The sequence below is a fragment of the Lithobates pipiens genome, unplaced genomic scaffold, assembly GCF_037356315.1.
Source record: "Lithobates pipiens isolate NorthernLeopardFrog02 unplaced genomic scaffold, aLitPip1_a1.2 Scaffold_25, whole genome shotgun sequence".
Classification (NCBI taxonomy): domain Eukaryota; kingdom Metazoa; phylum Chordata; class Amphibia; order Anura; family Ranidae; genus Lithobates; species Lithobates pipiens.
Window position 1 is genome coordinate 186,074,583 of NW_027507787.1, and position 19,359 is coordinate 186,093,941.

At 43.3% G+C, this 19,359-nt stretch overlaps 1 protein-coding gene across 1 annotated transcript in view; it reads right to left on the bottom strand.

The window, feature by feature from the left end:
* The window catches only part of PCGF6 (polycomb group ring finger 6), an 86,376-nt gene that overhangs the window by 14,546 nt on the left and 52,471 nt on the right, over positions 1-19,359 (bottom strand). The window contains exons 8-9 of the mRNA XM_077455287.1: positions 16,054-16,152; positions 7,205-7,291 (exon numbers count right to left, since the gene is read on the bottom strand). Coding sequence (XP_077311413.1) covers positions 7,205-7,291; positions 16,054-16,152 — 186 coding nt within the window. The remainder of the gene's footprint in view (positions 1-7,204; positions 7,292-16,053; positions 16,153-19,359) is intronic.

The following is a 19,359-nucleotide window of genomic DNA, read 5'->3' on the forward strand; positions in this document are numbered from 1 at the left end:
TGATCCCCAAGACTTTTGGGACAACATTCTTTGGACCGATGAGACAAAAGTGGAACTCTTTGGAAGGTGTGTGTCCAAGTATATCTGGCGTAGAAGGAACACTGCATTTCATAAAAAGAACATTATACCAACAGTAAAATATGGTGGTGGTAGTGTGATGGTCTGGGGCTCTTTTGCTGCTTCAGGACCTGGAAGACTTGCCGTGATAAAAGGAACTATGAATTCTGCTGTCTACCAAGAGATCCTGAAGGAGAATGTCCGACCATCTGTTCGTGTACTCAAGCTGAAACGAACTTGGGTTCTGCAGCAGGACAATGATCCTAAACACACCAGCAAGTCCACCACCGAATGGCTGAAGAAAAACAAAATGAAGACTTTGGAGTGGCCTAGCCAAAGTCCTGACCTGAATCCTATTGAGATGTTGTGGTATGACCTTAAAAAGGCCGTTCATGCTCGAAAACCCTCTAATGTAACTGAATTAGGACAATTCTGCAAAGATGAGTTGGCCAAAATTCCTCCAGGACGCTGTAAAAGCCTCATTGCACGTTATCGCAAACGCTTGGTTGCAGTTGTTGCTGCTAAGGGTGGCCCAACTAGTTATTAGGTTTAGGGGGCAATCACTTTTTCACACAGGGCCATGATGGTTTGGATTTTTTTTCACCTTTAATAATAAACACCTTCATTTACAAATTGCATTTTGTGTTTACTTGTGTTGTCCTTGACTATTGTTTAAATTGGTTTGATGTTCCGAAACACTTAAGTGTGACAAACATGCAAAGGAACAGGAAATCAGGAAGGGGGCAAACACTTTTTCACACCACTGTATCTTTTTGGAAGCCGATCTGGCCCGATCCGACCGGATCCCACGCTGAGCTGTCAGCCACGGCTTCCCTGTGTAGGAGGGTGCAGAGGAGACGGAGGACAATGGAAGACCCATAGTAACTATGGGTGATGTCTCTTCCCATTTATTTCACAGCTGTCGTCATCCCTGTCCTCTGCAGAGCTTCCGGCACTGGAGATCGGTTTAGAGCGGGTCAGATCAACTTCCAAAAAAAGAAAAAGAAAAAAAAAAGTGTTATGTATACTAATTTTTTCTTTACAGGGATAGAGAGGTTAGGGTTAGATCCCTGGTGTCTATAAATGCAATCTTCTGAGTTTTGATGTGTGGTGGTGAGGCAGAAGCCAGCAATAATTTCCAAGTAGTGCATAGACATTAACACAAATTGTTACAAACCAATCATTTGGCGATTGGATTGCATATACAGAATATAACAGCTATCTAAAGTTTGATGAACTAACTTCCAACAACGTAGTACAATAATGTAGTGTAAGAGTCAACCTTCATAAATCTATTCATGATATACCCAATCAGGTAGCCCCTTGTTCTACACATTGACTTGTTAAAAAAGCCACCCCCCTCCCCTCTGACTTGGAGCATCATAAAGCATCATATCCGCTTTTTCCACCCATCAGAATGTTCCCCGTCACCATGATTATGCAGCTGAGCTCAGTTAGCTCATAGTGCTGCTGTTCAAGGGACAACAAAAGGCTTATACCAAGACAGACCCAGGTACTTAGGCATTCCTTTAAAAATAGCCGTCATTTTGCATTTATCTGCATAATCATATTCAGGTTATACAGTATGTGCTAGTTTTATTTTTTATATATTTTATTGAACGTCAAAAAGTGAACAGCAAATGATCGTATAGCTGTAAAGCAGAAAGAATATTGCAGTACACAAATGATATATTATCCAATCAGTCAATGATCTGTATAATATTGATGTGATGTTGTGTCAATAATAAAAGATATACAGTAAAGAGTACTGTCATTGTCGTCTTTTTTTCTCTTGCCCTCTAAAAAAAAAAAAAAAAAAAAAAGTGTGGTGGGGTTGCAAGAACCAGCATACCCAAAAGGTGTATGTTGAAAAGCCCAAAACACCTGGGCAATTATTGCCGCACCAATGGGATACTAGTGCAATCCACACCATAGATTTGCCTGCATAGCTTAACTCACATCGATTGCTCCATATGACCATAGTAAGGCAATTACTGATCAGACTTTTACTTCACCAAAAGGTAAGGCAGCCGGTCCAAATCTTTTCAAACTTTTTGGGGCAACCCCTAGAAGAGTATGTCAACTTATATAATTGTAGTGCACCATTAAGTCTACCCAGAAAATGTCCCAGAAAAAGATTGGGGGGGGGGGGGGTCATCCTTCCACTTAAAGGGATTGTAAAAGGTAAACAAACATCATACTTACCTCCACGCAGCTCCTACCCCCCCATCTCATAACCCCCCCTGAGAAGCGTTTCCCTGAGGGAGTTACCTTGTGGCCACGCTCCTGAGTCCAGCATTCGGCGTCCATAGAGTCATTGGATTTGATTGACAGCAGCAGTAACCAATGGCTGCGCTTTCATCAATATATCCAAGCAACAGCAGAGAACCCCAGGCAGAGAGACAGCGCGTCCCCGTGGGTCAAGTTTGAGTCACTGACACTTCATAGGATGCATTAAGGTAAAAAAAGGAACCTCTACAACCCCTTTAAGGGCCAAGACTTTTTTTTAGCATTAAAAAACAAAAAAAAACTGTTGTAAGGGAGTTTTCTGCGATTTACTTAGATCTTCTACAACAAAATCCCCCAGAAGGCATCTCTCAGGGGAAATTCTTCCCAGGAGGTTCAAAGGCAACTTGGACCAGGTTTGCAAATTATCCTTTAGACCAGGTTCACACTGAGCTACAGGAATAAAGCCGCGCGAGTTCAAATGAACTCGCACGATTTCACTCCTTTATGTCAGTCGTGATTTTGGCTGCGATTTCACAGACATCTGTGCGGGTTTATGCACAGATGTCAATGGAAATCGAACCCCGACATCCCAAAAAGTAGTACAGAAACTACTTTTGGAAATCTGTGCGGCGCAATTGCCACCGATTTGATATGCGATTTAACATGTCAAATCGCACCAATGTGAACCAGGGCTCAGTCGAGTTATAAGTGGGGAAAGGTTATTGGGCACATAGGTCATCAGTGGCAGTTGTACATCAATCCTCAGGTACCTATCTTTAGAAACCACCTGTAGGGAGACAGTCCAGGACATCACAGGGATATATGCGTCACATTAAAGGGAAAAATAAGGGATTTATTCTAATTTATCTTGAACTCTGAAAAGCCCCCAAATGGGGGTATGAGATCTAAGGCTGCAGTTAAGGACACTGCTGTGTCTGCTAAATAAAAAAGCATGTCATCGGCATAGAGGGAGGTTTTTTTCCTCCAAATTATTAATCCAACAGCCGTTGACAGCAGGTTCCATCCTCAACAGAGCCGCAACTGGCTCTATAGCTATGGCAAGCAGCAGGGGTGAAAAGGAGCACTTGCGCTAGTTTTATTTTAATGCCTTTACAGTTTAAGGTTCAAATAGGTCTCCATGAATTCCAAATTTACTGAGGAAAAATAAAAGATCTACAGACTGGGATCCTGTGTGTAAATCAAAAATTCCAAGCCGGCTGGAATGCTTCAATTTTTTGGGTCATTGCAGTAGATCAAAACTTCCGCATAATATGTTAATTTCTGGCACACATTTTATGGCTGGTGAAGGTAACTCAGAGTGAAAATCTACTCTGCAAAACGCCTTCAATTAGCTACAGAACACATTTTTATGGAGGTTATGATCCAGTGAAGCTCATGTTTTGCAGTAAAACTGTCACATATATCAAATGACTGCTTACTATGCAGCTTGCCAAAGCTGCTTCATTTACAGTGTGAAGAAAGATTGCCATGAAAGGCGTCTAATCCCCGATGACACCCATGTACCATGGCCATTATTGCAACGATTGTCCATAAAATAAGGAATAGAAAGATCCAATTTAAAAAGTGCCATTAGCTTTACTCCACTGCCATAGAAAACCGGGGGTCAAAGCTTGGCTCTGGAATGCTACAGTATAGTAAAATGCATCCTTTTCACAGCTTATACGGTCCTTCACATTGTTTCATTAGGAATGCTGCACCTCAGTAGAGTGCAAAGCAGCCATGATACCAAGGATTTTTTTTTATTCAGATATGCTCCCGTGCATGCTCAAGGTAACAGCCTTGTTGTATATAGGAGAACTTTTAATTCAAAAGAACAACATTCATGCATACAGCAGATAAGAGATTGCACCATTGGGGAAAACTTCAACATAGCAGAACAGCACAGTAGGACTCTGAATGTCAGAATAATGTAATAGAATTTCCAATTCTATAATTAAAATTGAATATATTCAGTTGGAACACTGGAATATGGCTCACCCAAAGGAATGAATAAGACTGCAGTGCCTCTGCACAATAAATAGTAGAGCTGGTGGGGGTGTGGTGTCAGGCAGGGTTGAACTGTTAAGATTGCTGGAAGGGGAAGAAAAGTATTTAAAAGTGGCCCTTCACCCTACAGCAGGGGTGCCCAACCAGTGGCCCGGGGACCACATGTGGCCCGCAGAGCCATCTGATGTGGCCCGCGACCTCCTGCTCTGGGATGGAATAGAATACTGTTATTAAAGGTCATTTTATTACTAAAATCAGTGTCTATATGGGCATCTCTCTTCTGCAGTGGTTACTGGGCTGCTTACAAACTGATCTGCGGGTGCAGAGAAGTGCACCTGCGGGTTACCTGCACTGAGCCATAGACTTCTGTTATTATCGGCCAGTTTGAGCTTTCTGAAAGTGCACCAAACCTGCAGAATATAATAGAAGTCTATTGCAAAGTGCAGGAAAGCCAAAAGGTACACTGCGTTGCACCCATGGTGCAGAAAAAAAACGCAGCGCAACAGTGTGAAAGCAGCCTTGGGACCCTTTCACACGGTTACTCCGACCCAGTTCGACCCTCCATGCACCTCTAAGGAGTGGAAGACGTAAACTGACTTGTGTCCTACCTCCAATCCCATCAGCTAAAAAATAGAGTATAGTGGGCTGTGTCCGCTCTGTATATGCAGAGTGGACATGGACATCTCGTCCACCCGCTCTGCTCATTGTGGCCCGCGACTGGTTACCAAGTCGCTTAAGTGGCCCTCGCTCTTCAAAAGGTTGGGCACCCCTGCCCTACAGTATAAGTAATGTTGCCCTGCCTCCTTCCCCCTCTTACAGCTGGGCATAATTTTTTAAAAACTGGGGATGTTTATTTGTGCTGCAAAGCAACACTTGCTCATTTCTCGACTAAGTTAGAATGAGAAGTGCCAGAGGGCTTCAGGTCCGAGCAAGTCCTGTGGCATTTCTGGACAAGTATGGTCCAGACACCTAATAGGGGAAAGTCAAGAAATTATCTACACATGCACAAAAGGTCCCTGCCAGCACCCGAAAGCTAGACAGGGCACTTTGGCACATCTGTGCATGAGCTGTAATGGAAGGGCCACGGAGAAGGTGGCAGGGAGCCAGTACAATGCAGGACTGAAGTATAACATGGGTTGGGGAGCACCGTACATACAGTGGATATAAAAAGTCTACACACCTCTGTTAAAATGTCAGCTTTCTGTGACGTAAAAAATGAGACAAAGATAAATAAATTCAGAATTTTTTTCACCTATAAAAGTGACCTATAAAACTGTACAACTGAGTTGAACAAACTAAAATCTTTTAGGAGGAGGGAAGTAAAAATAAAATAATATGGTTGCATAAGTGTGCACACCCTTAAATGAATACTTTGTTGAAGCACCTTTTGATTTTATTACAGTACTCAGCACAGCACTTCTTGACCTGGCAATATTTGCCCACTCTTCTTTGCAAAAACACTTCCAAATCTGTCTAATTGCAAGGGCATCTCCTGCGCACAGCCCAATTCAGATCACCCCACAGGCTTTCAATGGGATTCAGGTCTGGCCTCTGGCTGGGCCATTCCAAAACTTTAATCTTCTGATGAAGCCATTCCTTTGTTGGTTTGGATGTATGATTTGGGGCGTTGTCATGCTGAAAGATGAAGTTCCTCTTCATGTTCAGCTTTCTAGCAGAAGCCTGAAGGTTTTGTGCCAATATCGACAACTGGTATTTGGAACTGTTCATATTTCCCTCTACCTTGACTAAGGCCCCTGTTCCAGCTGAAGAAAAACAGCCCCAAAGCATGATGCTGCCACTACCATGCTTCACTGTGGGTATGGTGTTTTTTGGTGATGTGCAGTGTTTTTTTTACACTAAACATATCTTTTGGAATTATGGCAAAAATGTTCATCCTTGGTTTCATCAGACCATAACACATTTTCCCCACATGCTTTTGTAAGACTTCAGATATGTTTTTTGCAAAATTTAGCCGGGCTTGGATGTTTTTCTTTGTACAAAAAAGGCTTCCGTATTGCCACTCTACCCCACAGCCCAGACATATGAAGAATACAGGAGATTGTTGTCACATGTGCCACACAGCCAGTACTGGCCAGATATTCCTGCAGCTCCTTTAATGTTGCAGTAGGCCTCTTGGCAGCCTCCCTGAGCAGTTTTCTTCTCGTCGTTTCATCAGATTTGGAGGGACATCCGGTTCTTGGTAAGTCACAGTTGTGCCATATTTTCTCCACTTGATGACTGTCTTTACTGTGTTCCATGGTATACCTAATGCCTTGGAAATTCTTTTGCACCCTTCTCCTGACTGATACCTTTTAACAATGAGAGCCCTCTGATGCTTTGGAAGCTCTCTTGGTGCCATGGCTTTTTCCGTAGCATGTGGCTAAGAAAATATCAGGAAAGGCCTACTAGAACAGCTGAACTTGATTTGGGGTTAATCAGAGGCACTTTAAAATGATGGCAGGTGTGTACTGACGCATACTTAACATGAGTTTGAATGTGATTGTTTAATTCTGAACACAGCTACAGCCACAGTTATAAGAAGGTGTGCAGACTTATGCAACCACATTATTTTAGTTTTTAGATTTACTCCCCCCTTAAAAGATTTCAGTTTGTTTTTCAATTGAGATGTACCAGTTTATAGGTCACATTAAAAAGGTGGAAAAAGTTCAGAAATGATTTAGCTTTGTCTCTTTTTTTTTTTACATCACAGAAAACTGACATTTAACAGGGGTTTGTAGATTTTTTTTTATATCCACTGTACAGTCTAACACAGGAGTATAAAATGAAAGAAAAATATTAACAGGGGTTAATGTTCACTTGTCCAAATTCAAGACGTACAAAACAAAAATGAAGAAATTACAAATTTAACATTCATTGGCATCAAACAGTTTGTGCAAGAACTAGAGAATACCTGAACTGCACTTTTTCCAATGGCAGAAAGTATTTCCCTCAGTGTCTGATAGTGCTCCAGTAAATGGTCTCCACATATGATATCCACCTAGAAGGCAAATATACTTTAAAACACAAGTTTAATCGTGGTTTATGTCCTTCATTTAGTACTAGAAATGTTTCAAGAATACTAAACGTCATTTAAAACACCCCCAACATTAACCACTTCAATACAGGGCACCCTGTTCTGCCCACCATGCTTCTATTCAGTTCACTTATGTTTATGTGCTGGAAATAACATGTTGGTTTTCTTGATTTACACCAAGCTAGTTATTTGCAGAGCGCAAGCGCTACCTACTGTTCCCTTTCTGGTATAGCTTTGCTTTTTGTAGAAGCTACATATTGTATTCTCTTAGAATGTGTTAATAAAGTTGTTTGGAACCAGTGAATTCTGGGAGAATTCTCTAGAGGAAGTGACTCAGCTTCCATTTTAAGAATCTACAGGGACAGGAAGGCATGTTTCTCTTCAATCTCACCATTACCCCTCAGCGAGCTTAAAAAGTGAGTTCTTGGTATCTCATTCTGTGTTATAGTGCATTGTTCCTTTATTTGCAAAATTGTACCGATCGATGTTTATTTTATTTGTAGTTTCACCTAGCTTGTTCCAATAAGTCTAAGAGCAAAGAAATATGGTATCTGGACCAGGAAGGTTTAGTTCTCTGTCCTACAGACCCAAAAAATAAAATAAAATAAAACACAACCCCTTCCTGCACAAGCCAATTTTCAGCTTTCAGTGCGGTCGCATTTTGAATGAACAGGTTTTTCTTTGCTTGTTTAAAAAAAAAAAAAAAAAAAACTTTGCAAATAATACGATTTTTATTACAGCTTACCTGTAAAATCCTTTTCTTTGAGTACATCATGGGACACAGAGCCTTAATTATTTAATGGTTTATAGTCTACCTTCAGGTGTTGACACTGGTAAACCCAATCAAGGAAGTTTACTTTCTATATAACTCCTCCTCCTTCCAGGAGCACATCAGTTTTTGTAGCAAAGTAATATACTTAATCCCAAAAGAGGGGCGGGACCTCTGTGTCCCATAATGCACGCCAAGAAAAGGATTTTACGAGTAAGCTGTAATAAAAATCCTATTTTCTTTATCGTACATCACGGGACACAGAGCCTTCAGCAATTACTTAATGGGAGGTCCCATAGCAATGCTACTTGAGGGGAGGGAGAGTCAACCCGCAGGGTACCCACAGACTTGAGGATTTATACTGCTGCCTGCAGCCCACTGCGCCCAAAGGTGATATTCTGATAACTCCTTACATCCACCCGATAAAACCTTGCGAATGTGAATGTATACACTGAAGACCAAGTTGTGGCCTTACAGATCTGAGCCATGGAGGCCTGGTGACGCACTGCCCAAGAAGCACTAACAGACCTGGTAGAGTGTGCCTTAACTTGAAAAGGGGGAATCTTACCCCTTAAATCTTAAGTTTGAATTATCACTTGCCGAATCCACTTGGCAACAGTGGATTTCAACGCTGCCTGTCCCTTCTTAGGACCTTCTGGCAGAATAAATAAGACATCAGTCTTACGAATGTGATCAGTTGCTTTTAAATAGATTTTCGCTGCTCTCACCACATCAAGACAATGTAGTGACTTTTCTTCCCTGGAACATGGTTTTGGAAAAAACGATGGCAGTTCAATATCTTGGTTCAGGTGGAAACTTGAGACTACTTTTGGTAGAAAAAAAAAAAAAAACAGAAGAGGGCGTAACACCACCCTGTCCTCGTGAAAAATCAAATATGGTTCTTTACAAGAAAGAGCAGCCAATTCCAAACCCTCCTTGGTGAGGATATAGCAACCAAAAACACCAGCTTCCTTGTCAGGACTAAGGGATAATGCTGTATCGGTTCAAATGGCTATTTTCGTAACACTGACAAAACCAAGTTCAAGTTCCAAGGGCTTAGGAGATTTAACTGGTGGATTAATCCGCATCAACCCTTGCATAAAACCCCGGACTAAAGAATGAGTAGCAAGTGGTCTATGAAATAAGACAGATAAAGCCGAGACTTGGCCTTTAATAGTACTCAAGGCCAATTTAACCACTTCAGCCCCGGAAGGATTTAACCCCTTCCTGACCAGAGTGTTTTTTGTGATTTGGCACTGCGTCGCTTTAACTGACAATTGCGGACATGCGACATGACTCCCAAACAAAATTGCCGTCTCTTTTTTCCCCACAAATAGAGCTTTCTTTTGGTGGTATTTGATCACCTCTGCGGTTTTTATTTTTTGCGCTATAAACAAAAAAGAGACAATTTTGAAAAAAAAAACAATTTTTTTTAAACTTTTTTGCTATAATAAATATCCCCCAAAAATATATAAAAAAACTATTTTTTTCCCCTCAGTTTAGGCCGATATGTATTCTTCTATTCTATGCCGGTGTTCTGACATATAGAGTCAGGCCATCTAAAAGTGTCCGCCCCATACTGCGCAGGCGCAGCGCTTGCGCAGTATAGAGTAGAAGGAGATTCGTAAAAATCTCCAAAGATGAACGGCGCCTGCGCTGTGAGTCGAGGTGCAAGCCCAATCATCCAAGTGGACATAGGGCTGCACATATTAGAGGGCCCCTTGCAGGCTCGCTTTACTTGCCACGCTACAGGCACGGCCTCGCTGCGCTTGGTTCTTTTTATTCTAACTATGTCCACTTGGATGGTGGGGCTAGAACATGGACTCACGGCGCAGGCGGCGTTCATCTTCGGCTATTTTCAGAATGTGGTTGTCCTGCGCATGCGCAGTACACAGCGGACACTATCCGACAGGACACCGCCGGTGCGCGTGGCGGGAAATTCAAAGCAACGCACGAGTAAGTTATTTTGCCCAGCCGTGCCATTCTGCCAACGTATATTTACAGGAGCAGGCCAGGAACTGGTTAAATTCTACCCCTAATTGTGGAAAGGCAAGTATTCTGCCAGGAAACAAGTCCTCCAGACTCTATATTAGCTACTATATATAGTTCTGGAAGCTGGCTTTCTTGCATTAATCAGAGTAGAGATAACTGACCCGGAAAGCCCACGCCTCTTCAGAATGTGGGTTTAAATAGCCAAGCTGTTAAAATTTAGAGACCGTAAGGAAGGATGGAATATCAGTCACTGAGAGAGTAGATCTGGCCGTAGTGCGAGGGACCATGGGCCCCCCACTGCCATCTTTAAGATTTCTGCATACAATGACTTTCTGGGCCATGCTGGTGCCACCAGAATTACTGGCTTTCATTCCAGCTTGATCCTGCAAAGAAGTCGAGGCAGCAACTGAATAGGGGGAATGCATAGATCAGTGAGAACTGATCCCATGGGGTCACCAACGCTGTGATGAAGAGACCATTCCCCTGGGAATAACTGCTGGTGACTCAAGTAGTCCTCCTGCCAATTCTCTACTCCTGGGATGAAGACTGCCGAAAAGCACGGAACATTCCTTGCTGTCCAAGTAAGAATATGGTTCACCTCTCTGTGCTGAGAGACTTTGGGTGCCCCCTTGGCGATTGATGTAGGCCACAGCTGTGACATTGTCGGACTGAATCCTGACAGGACAATCCCGTAATCTGAAAGTCCAGGCCAGACGTACTGCCTGAATCTCTAGGATATTGATGGGCAAGGTTCTTTTGGTTCTTGGCCACTGTCCCTGGACAGTTGTCTTTTCTAGTACTGCTCAGTCGTTACCACTTTCCAGATAACTGGTCTGAAAGATTTTCCTTTCAGTAGATTATGGGTTAGTTTTGTTCCAAGCAGACAGGATACGGTTTTGCAACAGTTTTGAATGAAACTGGGCATAGGGAACTGCTTCGAATGAAGCCACCATGGTTCCTAGTAACTTCATGCAAAGGCAAATGGAGGGGGTCGCCCTTTGACCTGACCATCTGCACCATCTCCTTTATGGGGTTGATCTTTACCAGAAGTAAGAACAACCTTTGCTGGGCTGCATCTATGATCAGACCCAAGTAATCCAGTCTCTTTAGCGGAAGATTTCTCTAGGTTGAGAATCCAACCCAAACGTTTCAGATAGTTGGTTGTAGTGTGTTTGCTTTGCTCCAAACGAGCCACCGACTGTTCTATTAGCAATAAATTGTCTAGGTACTCTACGACTATTGTGCCCTGTGCCCTTAACTTGGCTAGAGGTGGCGGCAGCACTTTGGTGAACACCCGGGGTGCTGTGGCTAGCCCGAAGGGCAGAGCTACAAATTAAAAATGCTGCTGTTTTAACTCGAACCGCAGAAACTTTTGATGAGCGGGAAATATAAGAACATGCAGATATGCATCCCTGATGTTGATTGATGACAGAAATTCTCCTCCTAGAAGGATAGAAACTACTGACCTGATCATCTCCATGCGAAAGGAGTGGATCTTCAGGAACTGATTTAGATCTTAGATCTAGAATGGGTCCGACGTCTCCATTTGGTTTTTGTACCATGAAAAGATTTGAATAAAACCCCAGATCTTGCTCTTTTGTGGGGATCCGTATGATCACCTTTTGAGATATTAATTGGTCTAGTGCCTGAAACAGAGATGGTCTCTTCTCTGGATCTTTGGGAATGCTTGACCTCAGGAAGCGAGACGGTGGAAAGTCCCGAAATTTCAGATTGTACCCCAGCGTTACCGTGGAGATGACCCATCCTGTCCTGAATCTCCTTTTTCCAGACTTCTGAAAACTGCAGAAGTCTTCCCCCCCACCTTGGTGAGGGGGGTTGCTTCTTCATGATGAGGCTTTTGGATTCTGCTTTGCAGGTCTCCGTCCCCAGGACTTTTGAGCCTGGGTCTGACCATGAGGTCTTCCTCTAGAGTCGCCACTGCCTAGAGGCGGAAGCCCCTGGTGCAGGGGAAAGAGCCCATTTAAATGAAGGGCGTTTATACTTTCTTTTGACTGGCAAAAGTGTACTTTTCCCACTAGAAATAGTTTGGATATATTTATCCAAGTCTTCTCCAAATAAATTGCTCCCCATGAAAGGGGGAGCGATTTACGATGTTTTTACATCGTGCTTCAGCTGACCAATTTTTTAACCACAGGATTCTACGCATATGCACAAGCATAAGTGACGTCTGGTGAATTGAATCTTTGATGGCATCTATGACAAAGCATAATGCCTTTGGTAGTTGAGCTTGTTGTGCAGGAAGCTCTCTAAAGACCTGTTTAAATTGGTCCTTTAGGGATTGGCAGGCGCCTATCGCAGCGACGGCAGGTGCCATTACTCAGCCTGCAAAGGAAAAGGCAAACTTTAGCAGGGATTTCAACTTTTTATCTGTTGAATCCTTAAGCATCTGTGCATTGTCTACAGGACAAGATAGGCTATTATTCGCATTGGAAATCGCAGCATCAATTGCTGGTACTTTCCATTTTTTGGGAAAATTTCTCCTCCAGAGGATAGAGAATTGAAAATCTCTTAGGAGGGAGAAAATGCTTATCCGGGTGATCCCATTCAGCAAAAATAAGCTTTTCTAGTAATGCATGTACAGGAAACGCATGCAAATGATGAGAAGGTTTCAAGGAACCCAAGGAAGAATCTGAGCTTTCAAGAGACTCCGTTAGGGGTAGCATGAAAGTAGAGCGAACCATCTCCGTAAGAGTTTGTATTAGCAATTTCTTAGATTGAGATGCTGAAAAAGGTTCATCTTCTGTTTCCTCCACAGAGGAATCATCAGTTTGTTTTTCCTCCTGATTGAGGGTAACACCTCATCCTGTGCCCACTGTTCCCCTTGCAAAGGTTCTGAAGTGGGGGAAGGGGATCTAGCATGCTTCCTATTCATTTGAATGGAGGATGCAATTAAAGCCTATAATCTTCTTTCCAGACCCTGCAGGGAGGAGGAAAGGACATCTTCAGTCACGTATACAGGGGCTGAGATGTAAGAAGCCACTGTACCATCAATTTCTTCCAATGGCTCACCCTGGGTTGCCATAACTGGCAATTCAGGCGAGGATAACAGCGTGGAAATGCGAATCAAGATCCTAATGTCTGGGGGTGAAGCCTTTCGTTTATTTTTGGTTTTTGTGGTGTCTTTTTGACAGGCATAGTCCTAAGTACAAAAACAGAGGCACTATACAAATTTGCACTTAATTGCTGAAAATAGTCTTACCTTTTAAAGCCGCTATACAGTTCAGCCTAGTGCTGGAAAATATCGTTCCTGTATTAGGAATGCCAGTTTTGCAATTCATACACGTCCCACAACTTGTGTCCTTGTGCTGCAGGCTGCTTGTCTCTTCCTCATAAGCTGAGGAGAGACTGTCACAGCGGTGTTAATTATCTGTTTTTTAGCCTGCCGTGCGTCCTCGTGGACACCGCGTTTAGGCTTGCCCCCTCCAAGAAAAAATTCTGCCCCCTTTTTTATTTAAAATGTTTCCCGTGCCTTAGTGTGGCGTTTTTCGGGTCCAGACCCAACACGAGGGGGAGGGAGTGGAGGCAGAAAGTAATGCAGGAGAGGCACAGACTTGAAAAATACAGCCACAGTAAAGACAAACCTTTAGCAGTAAAATAACAGGACCTCCACATCCCCCATGGCGGGGGGGGGGTAATGTAAGCGGGTGCAGCGCTGCTGTCCCCTCTAACCCTCTGGTCCCATCAGGGGGAGAAAAATACATTTTTTGCAGATTTCTATTTTTGACCTTGCAAGTCTCCCTCCACATGCTGTGTAACCAGGCATGGACTGAGCTAACAGTGAAGACAGCAGAGTAAGGCATGTGCATGGACTCAATCTAGTGGAGATTTTAAAGCATGACAACATTTTTTCCTTTAATGGAAGAAATACATAGATATTTTTAAATACCCAAATTTCTTCCTTTACCTTATCCTCGGCGCAGGATTTGCTGAATTAACAATCCAACCTTCACCCATCACGGCAGGCTGCATAGCAAACCTTCAGGGACTGGGTCCCTAAAACGGGGTTCCAACTGCCCTGGACCTGTAAAGCACCCCATCAGAAAGTTTAGGTAATGTAACAAGACTTAAGCCCTGGGTTCCTGGGGTCCAGCCCTACAAAGAGAAGCGTTACAGGCAAAACCTCGTGCTTTGGATAGGAGGCCCTAGGTACCATCCTTTAAGACCTAAATGGCACTTTCGATGGAGTTGGTGTATGGAGGCTATTTAAATCCAGCATGGATCCCTCCTGGAGCTCCTCAGAACACATCTTTAGATACTGGCGAAAAAACTGATGTGCTCCTGGAAGGATGAGGGTTTATATAGGGAGTAAACTTCCTTGATTGGGTTTACCAGTGTCAACGTCTGAAGGTAGCCTATAACCCATTAAGTAATTACTTAAGGCTCTGTGTCCCATGATGTACGATAAAGAAAAGTACGCTTTCTCCTTCACTGATTAGGCTGCACTGACAGGCACTGATGAGGCAGTACTTATATGCAGCACTGATGGGCATAGATTGCGATCCCTAATAGGCACTGATGGGCATCCATGGTTCCTCGGTGGATCTGCACTGATAATCAATGCGCTGATTATCAACATAGACCCCCTTGTCAGGACAGCAGCCAATGGGCTCTCCTCTACTCACGCCTATCGGTGTGAATAGAGAAAAGGCCGATAAGCGTCACTTCCTGGTTACCATGTGATGAGCTGTGAGTGGACACAGCTGATCACATGTTAAAGAGCTTATGTCATAGGCTCTTTACCTAGACCGGAGATGCAGTGTGTCAAGACTGACACACCACACTAACGTACACCAAGCTGCACAGGGGCGCGTTAGTGGCTTATCCTGCTGGATGTTATAGGACGTCCAGTCAAGATAATACAACCACTTTGCGCCTGTCATTTTGCTATATAGCTGTCGAGAAGTGGTTAAGGTAAAAAAAAAAAAAAAAAAAATACAAAAACACCCCACTACTTGTCCTACCCCCCTCATCCATAAACGCTTACCTGATGCCTACCACCGCTCCTCTGACTTCCTGGTCTCACAGGAGACACTACTGGCTCCTGCTGCTGTCAAACTCCTGTGGGGAGGGAGCATGGGGCGTGGTTTACTGGCACTGTGTATGCCTATGGAAGCACACAGCTAGGCTCTAAGCATGTGCACTTCCTTAGCACCCAGCTTGCGGAGGAGGCACCCAGAGGAGCAGACAGTGTCGCCGGGGGACTGCTAAAGAAGAAGAGGTAAGGGACAAATGGAAGGAGCACCAGACTCAAGAGTAAAAGAGTCCAAATTCATTCATTAGTTTCTACTAATAAAACAGCCAATGTGTTTTGGGGGGTCAGAGACACTCCCCCTCAGAACTTCAGTTAAAATAAGGATCTTAAATGGACTCAAAAGTGTTCAAAGAGCGTTCATGTGAAGAAAAGCCAATTTCTAAATCAGGAGAGTTACTGGCGAGCACTAGCAATCAAGTTGGCCGGTAACTAACATGCCCGTCCTCAAACATTCACAACATTTTTTTTCACAGAATACAGGGTGAGGAAAAGAGAAGGGGGAAGGGAGAGGAGGTGAGAGTATGCCACGTGATCTCTCCTTCTCTATTCACAGAGCACCCTGTATTCTGTGAAAAAATACAAAACTTTTTGTAAATGGGCAAGGAGAGAGAGGAGAGTGTTGCGACTGGAACCTTCACTACCATAGCGGCGTCTCTTATCCCCTTAGCAGTTGGAAATCTAGTGCTGTGTGGAACAATGAGCTAGTAACTTAAAAAGCATGACCACCTGCACATTATCTGCAGAGAAGGTTCTTTTAGTCTGGTTTTACAGATTATCATTGAGTTTATAATATTCAGTCCATATTTACTGCATAAAAAAAATAATAATAATATTTGATGGATCACTAACATTGCAATAAATGTAAACATTATTCACAATGCGTTCCTTAACAGCGCACAGTCTATTACTTACTTGACACATTGCAGTGAGCTCCATTTTCCGTCTAAGGAATTTCTCCACGTGTCCAATGGTTGCTTCGCCAGACACACGTACAAACTTCTTCTCCAGAGGCTAAAATATCAGACAGTGGGCTTGTTTTAATAACGAAATACAGAGCGTTACCTTTAGAGCTGCAGGGACACAATGGTGATGTGCTGGCTGGTGTCTGAATCACCGGACGTGTCAGTTGCTAAAGGTTTTTTCAGCATTTCTAGCTTAATGAGGGAGAAAGGGATTCCATCGTCCAGCAATGGTAGAGGGACTGTCATAAGAATACATGTATACAAACAACACTGTCCCTTTAAAGGAGACATGCCAGGAGGAATATACTGGCTTCTTTTGGCAACCTCCTCAAGAAAACAAAAGATTTCATTTACTGAAGGTAGTACTGGTAATTCAAGTACAAATATCCTAAAGAGACACAATTATTAGTATACATGTAGTCCAACAGTGTGCCTTTAGAGGGGACATACCATGGGATAAACACATGGACCTAGCGTCAACCTCCTCAAAACGTTGTAATATGGATCTAGTAGCTTTCATTCTTTGAGTCACTTATCCTCAAAGAAAGTAGGCAGAAAATAAAGTCATAATGAAGACTTTTGATCAGCGTTTCAAAAAAATAGCTAAGCCAGGAAAATCAGCGCGACAGCAAATTTCAGCAAATGGCAGTCTATGTATTTCTATCATGACAGGTTTTCCCTAAGACTTTAAAACAAGAGGAGAAAAAGCAGAGTTCATGAAAAGTTCAATAAACACAAAATCTGCAAGCTACTCGTTTGATATCTTGCACACAACAGACTCTTTAAAAGGCAGCGCATGTCACATTTAATGACACAGTCTCACTAATTATGAACATGACAACTGTTTTCCTCCAGCACTGTTTTTTCAGACATTTCAGGACTTGGATATGAATAATGAGAGACATTAAACATGCATGAACGTATTGCAAGCACAGCAGTGGGGAAAGAAAAAACACCAATGAAGACAGTGAGACAGCACTTTCTCACAGGCGTTACATTTCTTTTCCAGCACTTTGCCACTGGACTATTATTATTATTAAAAGTTACTTCTATAGCGCCGTCAATTTACGCAGCGCTTTACAAATACATTGTACATTCACATCAGTGCCTACCCTTCAAGGAGCTTACAATCTAAGGTCCCCAACTCACATTCCTGTACTAGGGGCAATTTAGACAGAAGCCAATTAACCTACCAGCATGTCTTTGGAGTGTGGAAGGAAACCAGAGTACACGGAGGAAACCCACACAGGCACAGGGAGAACATGCAAACTCCAGGAAGGTAGTGTCATGGTTGGACTACTGAGGAGATAAGTCAACGGTTCTTTCAGAATGCAAATAAAACCTCACTGTACAGGCCTCTTATGTATGATTTGATGGCTTAAAATATTTGTAAAGGCTATTAAAAAACACCAAACATGTCATATTTGCCAATGATTTTGCACAGAGCAGCCCTGATCCTCCTCATCTCTGGTTCCCCCAATGGCGTTGTGGGTTCCTCTTTCCTGCCGAGTACCACCATAGCAAGCCGCTTGTCTGGGGGGCACTGCATGCAGAAGTTTTCTTTTTACCTTTCAGGCCCTTAGGTCTAGGTGAGCTACCTGAATCTTTAGAATGTTGATGGACAAGGTCCTTTCAATTTTGGACTATTTCTCTTGAACAGTCGTCTCTTCCAGGACTGTTCCCCAACCCGAAAGGCTGGCAGCTGTTACCATCTTCCAGGTAACTGGTAAGAAGGATTTCCCCTTCTGCAGATTCTTGGATATCTTCCATCAACTAGCGCTTGGACCTTCTTGTTCCAGGTAGACAGGATACGGTTTTACAGTAGTCTTGAATGAGGCTGAGCATAGGGTATTGCTTTTAATGAAGCCACCATCTTTCCCAACAACCTTATACAAAGGCGAATAGAAGGACCACCCTTCTTTGCCCTGACCACCTGAACCAGCTCCTATACAGAACTGATCTTTGCCTGGGGTAAAAGCCACTCTCTTCTGGGCTGTACCTATAACTAGACCCAAGTATTCTTAGTCTTCTTTTAAAGAAGATCTCTCTAGGTTGAGGACCCAACCTAGGTATTCCAGGTAGCCGATTGTGGAGACAATGCTTTGGCCTAAGTGGGCAACCGACCTGTCTACTCAGAGCAGGTCATCTAGGTATGCAGTAGCTAGACCGAAAAAGGCAATGCTACAACTGAAAGTGAAGTTTTTCTACTTCAAAAATGCAGATATTTTTGATGAGTGGGGAAAAATAGGCACATGCAGGTATATATCCCTGATGTCGAATGATGCCAGAAGTTCTCCTTATAGGATGGAGACAACAAATTAAATTGATTCAGGAACCGGTTTAGATCCCTGAGATCTAGCATGGGTCTGACATCCTCATCTTTGGCACCGTGAAAAGGTTTAAAAAAAAAAAAAAAACCCTAACCCCTGCTCCATCGCGTGGATGGCCATGATCCTTTTTGAGACAAAAGTTGGACTAATGCTTTAAAAAAAAAAAAAAAAAAAAAAAAGGGGGAGACTTTTCTCTGGATCTATGGGATTATAGACAGGATCCAATTAACCTACCAGCATGTCTTTGGAGTGTGAGAGGAAACCGGAGTACCTGGAGGAAACCCACGCAGGCACAGGGAGAACATGAAACCTCCAGACAGATGGTGTCGTGGTCAGGATTTGAACCAATGACCCTTTTGCTTTTGCCCTGAGAAAAAACGAGGAGACGGAAAATCTCGGAACTCAAGTTTGTGGCCTATTATGGAGGCCATCCATCTCCAAACTCCTCCTGCCAGACCCTTGAGAACTGCAGAAGTCTGCCCCCCCCCCCCCAATTGAACAAGCGGGGGAAGCCTCTTCATAAGGGGCTTTAGCGTTCTGTCCCGATGGCGGAAGCTGTCTCGACTGCCTGAAGGCCGACGCCCCTGGCACTACAGAAAAGAGCCCATTTAAATGAGGGACATTTTACTCCTTTTCTTAAATGGCTAAAGGGTACCTTTTCCCATCCAACAGCCTTTCAACGCGGAAATGAACAACAGCCAGGAGCTTATGCATGGCGCTTCGGCTGACCACTTTTCAACCATAAGATTCTACGGGTATGCCCCAAACCAAGCATAAAGCAAGAGGTTTGCAGAATAGAATCTGATTGCATCAACTGCAAAATACCAAGCCCCTGGCAGCTTGGCTAAATCCTGGGCTTGCTGTTCAGGGAAAACCTTGAGTAAATGGTCTCTCCGGGACTGACATACCCCAATTGCCGACACTGC